General features: G+C 41.6%; 1 protein-coding gene across 9 annotated transcripts in view; it reads left to right on the top strand.

Annotated features, from left to right (window-relative positions):
• ARHGEF3 (Rho guanine nucleotide exchange factor 3) overlaps positions 1–16,766 on the top strand; it is a 315,621-nt gene that overhangs the window by 276,758 nt on the left and 22,097 nt on the right. For all 9 annotated transcript variants that reach the window (XM_059389998.1, XM_059390000.1, XM_059390003.1 and 6 more), the window contains 2 exons: positions 11,398–11,568; positions 14,496–14,558. In XM_059389998.1, the coding sequence (XP_059245981.1) occupies positions 11,398–11,568; positions 14,496–14,558 (234 nt within the window). The remainder of the gene's footprint in view (positions 1–11,397; positions 11,569–14,495; positions 14,559–16,766) is intronic.

Raw genomic sequence — 16,766 nt, 5'->3', positions numbered from 1 at the left:
TTCTTGAGAAGCCTGCTTCTCCCTCTCCCACTCCCCCTGCTTGTGTTCCCTCTCTCACTGTCTCTCTCTGTCAAATAAATAACATCTAAAGAAAATAAAAATAAAAATAAAATTGAAAAATAGAAACACAGAAAAGGGAGTAAAAGTCACTTATAACCCATCTCCCCATCATTAAATATCTTTTATTAACATTTTGGTGTATACTCAGACAATCTTCTCTTGTGTTATTTTTTTTAGGCAAAGTCCTAATCATATGTATATATGTATATACTATTTTTATATAGATACTATCTTTTAACATGTTTTGTCTTAACTGCATAAAATAACCTTATGGAATGAGAATATACTTTCATGTCATTAAGTATTTTTCACAAGCCCAGTTCTTAATGAATTCATATCGTATTTCATCAAAAGAATATACCAGGTTTTGATTATTCACTCTTGTTTTGTTGAACATTTAAATTGTTTCCATTTTCTACCATTATATCCTGTTTTAAACATCCTGATTGCAAATCTTATGTGTGTCTGTATTCCTTCCTTTCTTCAATGATATTCCCAGAAGTGGAATTTTGGTCAAATGATGTAAATTCATCTGATGTCTCTAGAGTCAGGCCTCTCTTTGTGGTGTGTACCTGTCTTGGGCAGAATTGCTCCTCTGTGTTCTCACATCCTAATTCTAGACTCATAGTCACACTTTCCCCTCTCTTTTCCCACCGTTTTTCGCCCGCTGGGACATCTTCATAGGATAGCCCTTCCCGGGGGTCCCTTGACTTTCCACACAGAACAATGTTGTCTCTTACTTTTCTTGGTATGGCTAGCACTACATGTGACTACATGTAACTCAGAAATTGACAGTTACTATTATTATTGCATTTATTACTAGAAAAGTTGGCCATTGCTCTTCCTAGGGGCTCTCCAGGAACCAGCAGTGGGTGCCCACCTAGTAATATTATATAACTGGGCTCCTTCACAAAAGAGTATCTACCCTCTCCCATTTGTATCCCCTTGGGAAGGATTATTATGGTTTAGGAAGGGTTTCTGGTAACCACAGTCTCTCACTGTTCCATTTCTGAGCCCTTAGAGCTGCAGAGTATTTCATTTCACTGAGATGCAGCAGAAAATGGGATACATTAGTGTTCTCCATTTATTATTCATTATATCTACTGTGTTATTTGTTCTGCTCTAGACTTGTTGAGGGAGGTAATCAGGAGACAGTGCCTACTCTTGAGAAGGATTAAATCTACTTAAAGTTGTCTAAGATATATCAGCAAGTAAAAAAATAAAAAATAAAAAGGAAATTAAAAACCATTGTATCCCAATCAATAATATGCATTCATTACAGTATATAGACAGGAAACTAGGAATACCATCAAATTCTTAATAGTGGTTATCTCTTGGGAATACAAGTATAAGTGACTTTGACGGTCCTTTTGTTTTCTGTCTTATGTTCTCCTTTCCCCCCCCCCCCCCGCCCCATTACGTAAGAATTACAAATCAGTAGAGAATGAATAAACAGGCTGGGTCTATTGACTTTTATTTTTTGCAATATATATTTCTATCATGTTTGAATTTTTTAAATAATTATATATTATCTTTGCAACCAAATAAAAAAAATGTATAAGATTTTAAAATCTTAGATGATAAAAGATGCTAGAGACAGGGAGCCTAGTAGTGGCTGGGTTGTGGGGGCTGGGGGTATGGGTAAGGGAAGGCTACCTGGCAAGTGTGGAAAGATTGGTGTTGGGCCTGGAATGGCTCAAAGCTGATGAGGGGAAGGGAAAGAAGGCGTTTCAGATTTGAGGAAGGAGCGTGAGAAGACTGATGCCATCTAGTTTGAGAATTAAATAGGAAGAGTACCCAAGCCCCTGGGCTTAATTCCCATGTGCTCAAAACCATGATTTTCTTCTCCAGGGGCCTCAAATTTTGTCTCTTGGTCCAAGATCATACACTTTCTATAACTAACAAAAAGTCTTTGATCCTAAGTAATTTGGTAGATATGGAAATAAGCTTGGATGTGTGTGTGTGTTGGAGGAAGCAACCAGAAATCCCATTGCCTTGCAGTCTGGGAGGTAAGGGTATAGCTAGGAAGGGACCTGTAGTCCACATCAAGAGGAACTCCTTACATTCTGTTGATCTTTACTATTCCTAAAGTAATAGTTAGACCACTGTCATCGTTGACTACTGTAATTCAAAGCTTGTCTTTTTTTTATTTAGGAATAACAGCTTCCAGTAATTGAGTATTTACAATGAGCCAGGTTCTGTGCAGGGTACTTTATATTCATGGCTTCATTTCATCTTTTCCCCAAGAATGGGAAGGTAGGATTTAGCTCCACTTTATAGGGGAAGAACCTGAAGGTCGAAATATGTGCCCCAAGTCACACAGCCAGTAAGTGCAGGAGCTGGGGACCTGCAGGGTTTTCACGGCGCCTCTCCTGGGGTTGGCTTCTGCAAAAAAGTCAGCTGGTCATAATAAAGCCTGCAGTTTGCCAGGCTCCAAAAATGATGGCCCGACTTTGGGTGTAAAGCATCACATCGCACTGTTGCTCCTTACTCTTTGTTTGCCTGCGTGGCAGAGACAGCCATCATTTCCATTTCAGCTCGTGGAATATTGTGTCATTAACATTATTGTCCAAAAGCCGGTTTACGGTGCCTAATGAAGAGGTTGGGCTGTGGTCCCAAGCCTCTGGAAGGCTTCCTAAATTTTGTTTAGCACTAAGAAAATTGTATAATATTTTCCCCGCACCTGAACCAAATATTTTCTTCAGCTTTTCATTCATTCTACTCAGAATCTCTCTCAGCTACAGGATGTATGGGGTTTGATTTTTTGCCCTGGGTCTGTGGGGTTGTTGTTGTTGTTGTTTTTTAATTGTGAAGTGATTGGGTGCCTTTTGACCATGTTTTTAATATACATTATTCTGAACCAAATTCAAATATGATTTTATATTTATAGCACCACTTCAAACTCCATGTTCATGGTCTTGCGCATTTGTCTACTGTTTTCATTTTCTCTTAGTTAATATTTTTTATAGAAAATCTGGAAAATAAATATAGAGAAGCATGGAGATGAAAATAAGAACATCCGTAGCCCATCATCTAGGGGTAATATCTATTAACACGTATTTTAAACAGGGATCTTTCTTTTCTTAACGCTACATGTGAGACTTGACCATTATCATTAAGTTTCTCTTAAAAGAATGTTTTTAACAAACACATAACATTCCATTTTATGATTACACTGTCATTTATTTAACTATTCCCTATTGGCCACTTTGGGCTCTTTCTAGATCTATTGCTTTTATAAGCAACACCATGCTGCTGAAGGTTTTCTTCCCCTATCAGTTATCCTAATGGACGTCCCGAAGGAGACATTTGGTCCAAGTAATTCAAAGATGTGTCTGCTGTTTGCTAATGAATGAAAACATATATAAACCAGCAGAAATGGTGGCAGTGCTGCCAATGGTATGATAACACTGATAAGTAACGTCTGTTGCTTATTGCCCACATACCAGGCACTTGGCTAAGCCCTGGACATATTTTTTTTTAAGATTTTATTTATTTATTTGACAGAGAGGGAGATCACAAGTAGGCAGAGAGGCAGTCAGAGGGAGAGGGGGAAGCAGACCCCCCCACCAAGCAGAGAACCCGATGTCGGGCTCGATCCCAGGTCCCTGAGACCAAGACCCGAGCCGAAGGCAGAGGCCCAACCTCCTCAGCCACCCAGGCACCCCACCTGGGCATATTTTATCTTATGTAATCCCTGCTGCAACTTTGTGAAGTACTCATTACTATGTCCTTTTATAGATAAGGAGACTGAAGAAGTGCCCGGGTGGTTCTTTCCGTTAAGTGTCTGACTCTTGGTTTTAGCTCGAGTCATGATCTTGGGTCCTGAGATCGAAACCCACATCAGGCTCACAGTGGGCATGATGCCTGCCTAAGATTCTCTCTCTCCTTCTGCCCCTCCCCCACTTGTGTGTACATGCTCTCTAAATAAATAAAATATTTTTTTTAAAAACACACATAGTTAAGGAAACCAAGATCCATGGGCATCTGGGTAGCTCAGTGAGTTAAGCCTTTGCCTTTGGCTTAGGTCATGATCCCAGGGTCCTGGGATCTCTGGGGGCTCTCTGCTCAGTGGGGAGACTGCTTCCCCCTCTCTCTCTGCCTGCTGCTCTGCCTACTTGTGATCTCTCTCCCTTCTGTCAAATAAATAAATAAAATCTTTTTTAAAATGAAATCTAGATGGAAAGAAATTAAAAAAAAAAAAAAAAAAAGGAAACTGAGATCCAGAATGATTAACTTCCCAAGGTCCCTTAGCTACCAAGATGACTTCAAGCCGTGTCTGTTTTACTCCAAAGCCTGTGTTCTCAGCCAAGATCCATGTACTATAGTCAAAAGACTAGACTTAGTTCCTATTCCCACACTTACCTTGGGCCAATCGCTAAATCTCCTGTCGCTCAGATTTCTAATCTATTAAAGAGGGCAAAAATGCAAGAACTTGTCCTGTTGCCTCTCCCAAGACGAGTGGGAGGGCCCAAAGTAATGGAAGCCACAGACCTGAGAAGTGTTATTTCTCCATTTAAGTTAATGGCTCTCATCAAGCCTTTTGTAAGAGACTCCTCCAAGACGCTCTTCAAGAACATTTTCCAATCCCAGCCATATCTACTGTACATTTTGGTTTAACTCATTGTAGTAGCAACATAGAAACCCATTTTCTTCTGACAGTCCCACCTTAACCTCCAGTCCATTTAATAATAAGCCATCTGCTGAACCATCGCAATGGTAACTGCATTGAACTCTCTTTATTGGAGCGTGTTATCTTTAGCGGTAGAGAACCTTCTGTTTTTGGAAAAGGGCGAGGGAGCTCCCCGCTGAACAGGCGGCATTAACAAATTAAATCTGTTCCATCATGCCTCACCTGCTGGGTTTACATTTCCTCTGACACATGTAAAGGGTCCCTCTTTTCCCACCTGACAGACAGTCCCCTTTGCACCTGCAGCATCTTTTCCACATACCCAGCTCAGGCATAAACACAAGCATCCATTTCCTAAATCTGCATTATCTGTGCTTATTATGGCTCTTGTTATTTTAGCTGCTAGTAATTATGAGCTTTCGGTTTTTGACTCATTTGCTATGCTGGTTTCCCTCATGGAAACTCTTGCTTGTCCTGGAACATTTTTCATTCCCCACACCCAGAGGGATCGAGGTACATATTTCTGTTTTTATGCCATCTCTCCTAAGGCTGGGTCTCTCCTAGCCACCATGGACTGGTGTTTCTCACCGCAGGGGACATTCAGCAACGGAGGTGTTTTGGTTGTTGCAACTGGGATGGGGACACTACTGGCATCGAAGGGCTAGTGATAAACATCCTGCTAAACATCCTACAAGATACTGGATAGTTTCTCACAACAAAGAATTTTCTGGTCCAAAATGTTCCTGGTGGCAAGGTTTAGAAGCTCTGTCATGGACTGAGAAGCAGCCTGAAAGTCATGTATTTGGGCACATGCTTCCTACCACACTGTGACTCTTACAGTAGGGGAAGCAGGATAGGCTATTGGTTAAAATTGTCAGCAGGGGTCTGGGACGATGTGGGGGGGGGGGGGGACTGAAATAGACCAGACCTGTACCATCATTCTGAGTTCACCATTGACGTGGGTCTAAATTCTGAAGCACCGTTCATTAGCTGCATGACCTTCAGTGAAGCGTTACCCTTTCTGAGCCTCCAGTTTCCTCCTCTGTAAAACAGGGCTAGCGATCCTTACTTTTTGAGTATACAAGGTTCTAAAGCCCCCCTCACCATACCCAGCACACACAAGCATGGCATTCACTCATTAAGCAAAATTGTTGAGCTCCTCCTATGTGTCAGTTGCTAATTAGTCCAATAGTAAACAGAACAGATAGATAACCTTGCCTTCCAGGAGATTACCCTCTATTGGGAGGAGACAGAAGTGTCAGAAACTAGTAAATGACATCACACAGCCCATGGTGAAAACAGAGGAAAATAAAGCAGGAGGAGGGGATGGGCACTGGAAGGGACATAGCTGTTCTCCTCCCTCAGGCATCCTCTTCTTTGGGGTTTTTCTCCTAGCAGTACTCACATGTTCCTTCCCTTGCTCCAATGCATCTAATTGTGTGCAGTTGTACTAAGGAGTGGTAGAGGTGTTGGCCATGGTGTATGGTCTTGAATACCTGTCCATGGCTTGGGCCTGGTTGGCTATGAGCTGTCCTCAGGGCTAGCCAGCTGCCGACCTCACACCCAGTCAGCATTCTTTATGCATTTTTGGGATTCTTCTTTTCAGCATCCTTCCCCTTTCCAAGTGGAGTTAAAAATAAAACATTTCTTTTAATCCAGCCTAACTAAAGGGGTGAATCTGAAGTTTGATTGGTCAAAGAGTCACTCAGTCATTGTTCCTAAAAAAATAAGTAAATGCTCTCCCTCCCATAACTGGCCTTAAACCCTTAGAAGGCTGCAGCCTATATCACTGAAACCTCCCCTCACTGCATGATTGGCATATAGGTAGCAGGTGTACAGCCCTCATTCTGGAGGGCTTTGGAACAAAACAGATCTAGTTTTGAATCCTGCCTGAGCAAGTGCCTTCGCCTCTCTGAGCCTCAGTTTCCTCATCAGTAAAGTGGGAATAAACACCCCCCAACCCGCACCCCACTGAGGATCAGTGGTTGTGAGGATCAGAGAATTCATCAGAAGTGCTAAGCGTGGGCAGGCACATAAAGGCCTCTCTCTGATGTGTGTGGTGAACTTTGCCTAGTCCCTTCACCCTTTGTTCCCAAGCCCAATACTCACTAAGGAAACACAAAACAAGGAATTCTTAACAATAGAGCTCGTATAGCTCACCTCTCTCTTGTTCCTCCCCAAAATGCAGCAGAAAATTATCTCCAATTCTCTGGGAAATTAATTTCTCAAGAAATACATAGAAATATGCTCAGTCTCGGGGCGCCTGGGTGGCTCAGTGGGTTAAGCCGCTGCCTTCGGCTCAGGTCATGATCTCAGGGTCCTGGGATCAAGTCCCGCATCGAGCTCTCTGCTCTGCGGGGAGCCTGCTTCCTCCTCTCCCTCTCTCTGCCTGTCTGCCTGCTTATGGTCTCTGTCTGTCAAATAAATAAATAAAATCTTAAAAAAATAAAAAAAAATAAAAAAATAAAAAAAAAAAAGAAATATGCTCAGTCTTGATCATAGGGGAAGGGAGGAAATAATGAAACAAGATGAAACCAGAGAAGGGAGACAAACCATAAAAGACTCTTAAACTCTGGAAACAAACTGAGGGTTGCTGGAGGGGAGGGGGTTTGGAGGGATGGGTTGTTGGGTGATGGATACTGGGAAGGGTATGTGCTATGGTGAGTGCTGTGAATTTTGTAGGACTAATGAATTACAGAGCCATACCCTGAAACAATACATTATATGTTAATTTTTAAAAAAATTTTTTAAAGTAGAAAGAGAATAGTCAACATTGTTAAGTGGCTCTTGTTCTCCATATTCAGAATAAATTTAAAGCTATTTTTGAAAGGGAATTACCCTTTCCCGAACATCTTTGATATACCAGGATTCACATACATTATCTTATTTTAATCTACAGACTCTAGTGACCCAAAAAGTCACTATGTGGGGGCATTATTAGTCTGTTGGTTGTCATCATCAAGTTTAAAATAACCTATGACTTTTGTCATTTCTACTGTCACAAAATAAACTTTATGCTCCTTAAAAAAAGACATGTTCAGACTTACATTCCAAATATGAAACTGAAGTCAAGGTATATAGCTGACCCTTGAATAATGCAAGGGTTAGGGATACCACCACCCCCCACACTCTGAGGAGAGATTAAGATCCATATATAACTTTTTTTTTTAAGATTTTATTTATTTATTTGACAGACAGAGATCACAAGTAGGCAGAGAGGCAAGCAGAGAAGTGGGGGGGAGGAGGGAGCAGGCTCCCCGCCAAGTGGCTCAATCCCAGGACCCTGAGATCATGACCTGAGCCAAAGGCAGAGGCTTAACCCACTGAGCCACCCAGGTGCCCCCATATATAACTTTTGACTCCCCCAAAACTTAACTACTAAATAACCTGCTGTTAACCAGAAACCTTACCAATAACATAAATAGCCAACTAACACATCTTTTGTATAAGTATTACAAAAGCTGTAGTGGTTTTCCCTATTAGATTAATGATAATATCTTGTTGATGAGAGTGTGGGTAAAGGTAATTCATATACCTTTATTCACAATAAAGTTTGAAACAGACTGTCTAGAAGTAATTTGGCAAATTTGGCAATGCATGTCAAATGCTAACATGTAGATATTTCTTAGATCATGGAACTCAGCTTAAGGAATCTGCCTTATAAAAATAGCACAACTACATAAAGGATATTCACTGAAGGACTTTTTGTAATAGCCAGGCACTGGAAACTATTTTAATGTCCATCAGTGGGAGGTTGATTAAATCCATGTGGTCCATCTGGACCATGGGATACTAACTCTGCACTCATTAAAGAGAAAGATTTGGGGGTGATGAAAATACTTTGTAACTACACAGAGGTGGTGTTTGCACAACATTGTGAATGTGCTGAATACTACCAAATTGTTCACAAAAATGGTTAATTATGTTATGTGAAATTTACCCCTATAAATTATTATTTTTTTTTTTTTAAGAATGAGTCTTACGTGCTAATATGGAGAGACATACTGTTGAGTGAGGAGAGAAAATACTGTTTTTTGTGACTGTTGGCAGGCAAATGGCATTTAAAAGTTCTGGAAAGATCTAGAACAGGCTTAATAGCAGTTACTTTTGGAAAGTAGACAGGAGAACAGGGGAATTTGTACTTAGTTTTATATACTTTTGTAATGTATAAAAATGTTTATACTTTCATAATGTATGAAAATTTAAAGTTAGCATAAGTTACTTGAGAATTGGTGGTGGGGAGGGGGGAATTTGAAGTTGGTCAGGGGTTGAAACTGTTACCAGGTGGGCGCTTGAATCTCTCCAGTGAAAGTGGAAAATGTCTTTCATTTTGAATCTTATTTTTGTGTTTTCCTCTCTTTCTGCTCTTTAATTCCCACCCCGGCTGTAATCAGAACCAAAAACTGAGATCAGTGAGTAACCTGATGACTCACTTTGCTTGTTTTGACCTTTCCGTGCCTGTGGCTAATTGATTCTGAGTGCCGAGGATCTGCAGCATTAGTCTGGTCACAGTTTATAAGGGCCTATTTTCAAGAGATCACAAGGATTTGTGAGATATCATTAGTATACCATGTATTTGGTGCAAGTTCTTTCTTGACCAGCATCGGGGGCTGATCCAATGATCATGAGCTCACTAATGAGCCCAGGGGCTCTTGGAAGCCTGAGGAACTCAGGTTGCTACTTGCAAACGGCTAACTTCCTGCTTCAAGAGGGTTGTGATAATACCTTGAAGCCCCTTGGAGATTTCTTTTTACATTTGTCAGTTATTCATTTTCTCTTAAATTATAAAAAATTTGTAAAATAGGATAAAAAGTCACCTATCATGTCATCAGGCAAAAACAATAGAATTTTCTGGCATTCCTTTCATATCTTTGCTCATGTCCTTTTTTTCATAACTAGTATTCATATGCTGATTTTAGTTTTGATTTTAACTTACATAGAAGGGATTTTTAGCTGTTAAAGTGGTCTCAGAATTGTCCAATTGGCTAGATAATATACATCAAGCAGATGAATTATAACTTATTTAACAATGCCCTTATGTTGAATAGCTCCCTTAAAATTTTCTTTGCTTTCTTAAATTTTATTGTTGAATCTCAAAATATGCCTTAGGATATCTTAGTGATGACAGCTCATATGTCACATGCAAAATCAGTTCTTCCCCTCAGGAAGTTTATAGGTCAGAGCAGGTGACCAATAAGTGTAATAAAATGTGATCATTGCTATATCAGAGATATGTACAAATTGCTCTGGGAAAGTGGTGAAGGTTTCTTAGAGAAGTTTGAGTTATATCCTGAGGACACTTAGGAGTTAGCCAGCTAGTAAATGAAAGAAAAGCTTCCCAGGAAAAGAAGAGGGCTTAAAGATAGTACAGAGGGATGGCAAAGCATGAGGCTTTTAGAAAGTGGCAGATTGCCTAGTAGGGCTAGAGAACCGAGGACTCACAGGTGAGTGGCAGGAGGTGATTCTAGATATATAGATTGTGGTCAGATTACAAGAAGCCTTCTATGCCAAACTAAGGAGTTGGAACTTCTGAAGGACATAGATATGTGGCCACAGCCATGTCTTACTAAATTAGAATGTGGTTTTGAGCACAACACCATCTTACCGCTTTGGCCAAGTTCCCAATAAGAGTGTTGAAATCTAGGTTGAAGGCTAAAGATGATGCACTTAGCTTTCTTCTTGATCATTTGTACTCGTCATGCGAAGGTCCTGCGATAGCATGTTTCAGCCACAAGAGTGGATAGACTTCGGGTAGTCAGACCATCCCAAAGTCTACCAGCGCCTCTTTGGAAAATAAGAAAATACCTTAGGGACCGGCATAATTTGCTGTCAAGATGGTATTTAATATACGTATTAGTTGGTACTTTTCAAAATGACAGAATCCCAACTGAGGTTAATGTAAACAGAAGGGGGGATGTACTGGCCCCTTAATCTAAGAGTGGCTCTTCCTGGCTTCATGCACAGTGGTATCCAGGCCCTTAAACAGTGTGGGTAAAGCTTGCTCCCTCCCTCCATGGTCTCTCTCCCTCTGTCCTTCATGCTGTGTGTCCTTTTATTCTCCTTGAATACTAAATAGACTTATCCACGTGACAAGAGAGAGCTGCTGCAAGAAATTCCTGCTTATTTTATCTTGAGTTCACAACACTAAAGGAGTAAAGACCCTTCCGCTCATTCTCCCATGAACCGCTTAGCACATTTCGGAAAATCAGGAGCCCATCCCTGAACCAGGGTGGAGGATGACTCTGACTGGTCAGGTCTGGGGCATCCCACCCAAACTGTGCACCAAGTGGGATACCCAAGGACAGCAGGCTTCTGTTCCTCCGTGGTGGAGGAGAGTGGGAGGACAGGCCAGATGTAAAGGACATCCCCTGCTGTTAACCCTTGTTCTTCTGAAGAAGGGGAGTGTCCACTGGAAACAAGTAGATCCTGTGGCTTCTCTGAGAGCTGCCTTTGTGGCTGTTTCTGTGCGGTGTCCAGGTCTTACAGAACGGATACTCCCAGGACATGTGAGAACGCAGCCCCTTTGCACAATTTCCCTTAGCACGTAGGTGCAAGCAAATACCCCACTTCCCAAAAGGCCTTGTGGCATTGTCCTCTCTTTCTTGTGAGTATCTGATTTATGTTCTGTCAGTGACAGGAAGCTGCTGTAACGATCCATCCAAGTCCTGCCACAGCCCCCGTGATGGTTTGTTTTTCTCATTGTTTAGCGTTCTATCAGCTTCCGCAGCGAGAGCCGTCCTGACATCCTCGCCCCCCGACCCTGGTCCAGAAATGCCGCCTCCTCAAGCACGAAGCGGAGAGACAGCAAGCTGTGGAGTGAGACCTTTGATGTGTGCGTCAATCAGATGCTTCCGTCCAAGGAAATCAAACGTCAGGAGGTAGGCTCGGGACCCAGGAGCTGGCCCTATGTCTGGAACAAAGTGTGCTACAGGCGAGAGCCAAACTGCGTCTATACCACAGGCTCCTAGTCAGTTCTTCGTTGCATTTGTAGGAGGACAAACAGGGCTGTCATGCCTTGTAAGGAACTGAGAACCCAACATCCAGCTGGGTGGGTGGCCTCTGCTTTAAAAAGAAACTAATGTGAAAATCTGAATTTACAAAGAAAATGAATCAGGAAGTGTCTATTTAGCATCTTGGAGCTCACAAAAATAATCAGTTGAGTTATATTTTGATGGTAACTTCTAGAATATTTTTAAATAGTTTATGAAACTTTGATTTAGTTTTATGGAGAACATATCTAGGGAATGCAGCTCATTTCATGACTTGTCAGTTTTCTGTATCAATAGCTCTAAATGACTATGGTCATATTACCCTTTATAGAAACTTGTCAAATTCCAGGCTGTGCCAAAGCACATCTAGTGCATTATCTAGTGAAACCCTTGGAACATCTATTTTTGTGGAAAACCTGACATTGGCAAAAGGAATACTTGACAAGTTTCTAGGTTTGGGCTCAGCAATTCCTTTCTAGGAATCTGTCTGCCAGACACACTTAACACAGAAGAAAAGATATACATGTAAGCTTATTCATCACACTAATGCTTGTAATAGTGCTGGAAAGAGCCTGAACTTCTATTGCCAGGAACTGGCTGAATAATGAATATCTATTAGATACACATGGAATACAATGTAGCAATCATGAGAGGGGCTGATAGGCATGTATGGCTTAAGTGGGTGAGGCAAGGCACAAAATAGGGTATATTATGTCCTTTTACCATCCATGTGAAAGAACAAAGAAAAATGAATATAGGTGTGGAGGTGCACATATTTGCTTGTAGAATCATAACATATTTCTAGAAGGATTTGCAAGGAACTGGTAATATTGTTGCCTCCTGGGAAGGAACTGGGTGGCTGGATAGAGGTAAGAAAGAAAATTGTCACCATGTGCCCCTTTGTGCACTATAAATTTTGAACTGTGTTAATGCATTACCTATTTAAAAGAAATAATAAAGCATTTTAAAATAATACGTGCACTGAAAAAAAAATCTGTGAAGAAATATGGCAAAACCCTAATAATAGTTAATAAGATGGTATTATGGGTACATTAAAAGTTTCCACTTTTGCTTTCTTGTGTTTTTCCAAGTGTTAACTGTATGCATATAACTAGTATGATCTGGTAGTGGGAGGGAAGGAAAGAGGGAGGGACTTGTTCTGCAGATTGGGAGATTATTAAGGTACAGTGAATACAAGTTCACCCATCTAGAAAGTTACAGAGCTGTGATTTGAACCCAGGTCCTGCCCTACTCCAGAGCCCATGGTCTTCATGGTGACACTGTGCTGCCCCACAAGAGATATCTGATGGTGACGTTTCCCAGTATGGGGTTCTATGGTTTTCCTTTCCTGAGGACCACATTTGGTCATTTGGACCATCAGACCTATTCAAGTAAATTCTAGTAAAACAGATGTATAAGGAAATCTGAGGAAGGTCTAAGTAAAGTCTAGTCAGTGTATTGAGCCAATCCATTTCCTGGTTTTGATAACGTTCTATAGTTCTGGAAGGTGAGTAGAAGGGGCAGAGGACCTTGCTGTTCTATGTTTACAACTTCTCCTGTGAGTATGTAATTATTTCATAATAAAAGGTTCAACGGGGCGCGTGGGTGGTTTAGTCATGGAGGTGTCTGCCTTCAGCTCGGGTCATGATCCCAGGGTCCTGGGACTGAGACCTGCATCAGGCTCCCTGCTCAGTGGGGAGCCTGCTTCTCCCTCTCCCACTCCCACTGCTTATGTTCCCTCTCCCGGTGTCTCTCTCTGTGTCAAATAAAAGGAAAAAAAAGAATGAATGAATGAATGAATGATTGGTTCAATAAAATAGAACACCAGGTGAGCATGAAGTGGAGGCTTTACTGGGCCTGGGGAGGACTTACCATGCACTGGCCTCCAGCACGGTGTTCTGTCTCCATCTGCATTACCTGAGAGCAAACTCCTTGTCTTATACTCCATCCACCCCAGGGATGGAAGGTGCTCTCCGGCCTGCTCACTTCTTCCCTTTAGTCTGAAAGAAATGAAGGAGTCCCCAAACCATCCCTCCTATTAAAGGACTAAACATAGAGGCCTTTAACAATGTTTGCCAACAGTTTAGACTCCCAGATGAAAGAGTGAAAGAGTATTCTGCACATCATAGCTCTTAAATTATGATGGCTTAATAGAGCCAAATTAGAAACGGTCCATTTACACACTCATACACACAGCTGGTGCCTATAATTTTATTTATTGTACCGTGTAGGGCTGAGAAGTAATTTAGAATGAATTAACTTCACCAGACATTTAGAGTGATAAAATATTGGATTCTTCCTACAATTCCAGCCTCAAGACAAGTGGCTGATAAGAATAAAGCTTTCTGTTAAGATTCACCTTCTGTTGAGTAGAACAAAGACAAATTGTGATGGCCCAATTCATAATACTGCCACGACCACCACTGAGAACAGACCTGAAATCCATTTGTGATGGTTGCTGCACACATGAGAGACCCAGACTCCCACTGTCATTATTTTGCCTAAAATACTTCCCTCTTGTTTGGCTGTACCCAAGTTCTGTAACATGAAAGATGACTTACTGGGTTGGAAACATATGTGGAACCCCTTTCTCCCATAAATGGGTGAGTACATTATATAGAAGTTTTGCAAAATTCTTCCTTTATAGGTTTTAGCTACTTAGATGCATTTGCTGCAGGTTAATTTAACTTTTTAAAGTCCTTTAAAAATGCTTAAGAAATGAGTAGATCTGGGTTTTTGAGCAACAGAACCAGCACTGTTTGAATTTGGGCTCATAAATGGAGTGTTCAGTGAACGTGTTCTGTCTTTGCTTGCAGGCAATCTTTGAGCTTTCCCAAGGAGAAGAAGACTTGATAGAGGACTTGAAATTGGCAAAAAAGGTGAATTTGAAACCAGTGGTCATTTGGGCCACCTTCTTTTTTCTTTTTTTTCCTCATGAATAATTTTACAATTCTAAGAAAGTGTTCACAGAGAGTGGCCTGGCTTTCCATATTTTTCATTGTCTGTCCTGCGGAGCCTCCTTACCCATGGGAAAGGGCGTGCAGACATCTGAAACTGGAATGGTGTCTTAGAAATAAAGTCACTTGAATCTCCTAAGTAGAGAAAGTGGTCAAGCAAGGCGACTGCATAATATCATGTGACATGCGTTCTTTTATATAGAACTTGTGTTTTAGTCACACTGTGTGCAGGAAGGGAGAAGAAACCCATGCTTTGTAACCTGTGCTGTCTGGACAATAAACTTTTTCCTCAAAACCTTTCTGTCCCAGTGACCCCACCCCCCACTCCCTAAAGGCTGAAATCCAGACTTCTTCATCTGATATTCGCAGCCCCCTTTAAAGAATCACAAGGTTTGCGACACCTGAGTGGCTCAGTCAATAAGCATCTGCCTTCGGCTCAGGTCATGATCCCAGGGTCCTGGGATCGAATTCCGCGTCGGGCTCCCTACTCAGCGGGAAGCCTACTTCCCCCTCTCCCACTCCCCCTGCTTATGTTCCCTCTCTCGCTGTCCCTCTTTCTGTCAAATAAATAAATAAAGTCTTAAAAAAAAAAAAAAGGAATTGCAAGGTTGGAAAGAGTCTTTAGTCCCTTCTTTCAAGTGTCCTCTGTCCAGATTCCTGCTGGTATGAAGTCCTGTCTGTAGCAGTCCCAGGAGATGGCCATCCGCACTTTGCTTGGACACAGTCAAGAAACTGAGTTTTTAGACAGGGCTGGAGGAGGAGGAAGATGGAGATGACAAAAAGGCATTTAACTCTATAAGACGTCTTGCTGGGCATTTGTTCAGCTCCTCCTTCCTGTATCAAGGTTCCCCAACGCTGAGCACCCTAAGGATGTTTTACTGCCATCCTTTTGCTTACGGTGGTTCTACCTTCTTGGAAACCCTTCCTTTCCTTCAACCATCCATATCCAGCTGTCCTCCAGGAACTAGCTCAGATCTCAGTTCATTCTGCACCAGTACTTATGCCTCCTTCTCCATCCCAGGCATGCCAGCCAGACAGCTCTTCTTAAATCTCCCTGGACCGCTACAGCTTTAATTCTCTCACCTCTGAGCAGTTGTAATTGGATCAGTTTTTGCTGCTATGTGACATCCCTTGTGTTTTTAGTCTTGAGATTTTAAAAAGTATATATCTAATTATCCACGTGTTTTTCTTATCTCCCGATTAGCTTTATAAATCTCCATGGAGGCAGAGACTGTGCCATCCGAGTCTTTGTTACAGCAACTTGGGTATAATTGTGTGTTCTTGCTCAAGTATCATTAATAGGCGCGTCTGGGTGCCTCGGTCGTTAAGCATCTGCCTTCGGCTTGGGTCATGATCCCAGGGAGCTGGGATCGAGTCCCACATTGAACCCCCTGCTCAGTAGAAGCCTGCTTCTCCCTCTCTCACTCCCCCTGCTTTTGTTCTCTCACTCACTGTCTCTCTGTCTCTGTCAGATAAATAAAATCTTTTTTTAAAAATTACCGTTAATGGGACGCCTGGGTGGCTCAGTTGGTTAAGCGGCTGCCTTCGGCTCAGGTCATGATCCCAGCGTCCTGGGATCGAGTCCCACATTGGGCTCCTTGCTCCGCAGGGAGCCTGCTTCTCCCTCTGACTCTGCCTGCCACTCTGTCTGCCTGTGCTTCCTGTCTCTCTCTCTGACAAATAAATAAATAAAATCTTTAAAAAAAAAATTACCGTTAATAAGAGAAGATAAAATTGACAGAGATTTTGGTCTTTTGGCTTTGGAACAGTCGTAAAGGATGCCATCACTTTTCTTTTCCCTTTCTTCCTTTACTTAGTTTAAATATGGACTCATTGAAAAAGAACCTACTAGTAGGTTCTATACTAGTAACAAATCCTGTATAAATTTGGAGTTTTTCAAGCTACAAGATCTCCAATACGTTAAATTTTAAAACATTATACAAATCAGATTAGCTCTGTACTTAGGATTTGTGCTCTTGCCTCGATGTATGATATACTAGAATTAAAAAGCTTTTTAAAAAATCTGCTTTGGTTTATCAACAACCACAAACAGCTCAAGGCAATCCTGGATTCTCATCTGGTCTGGCCACACCCATCTGCTGTCTCTGCAGCGTTCTGGAAGAGGGTGCT

The sequence above is a fragment of the Mustela nigripes genome, chromosome 2 (assembly GCF_022355385.1).
Source record: "Mustela nigripes isolate SB6536 chromosome 2, MUSNIG.SB6536, whole genome shotgun sequence".
In the NCBI taxonomy this organism is placed as follows: domain Eukaryota; kingdom Metazoa; phylum Chordata; class Mammalia; order Carnivora; family Mustelidae; genus Mustela; species Mustela nigripes.
Note: the sequence above shows the minus strand (reverse complement) of the source record. Positions and strands in the feature narration are given on the sequence as shown.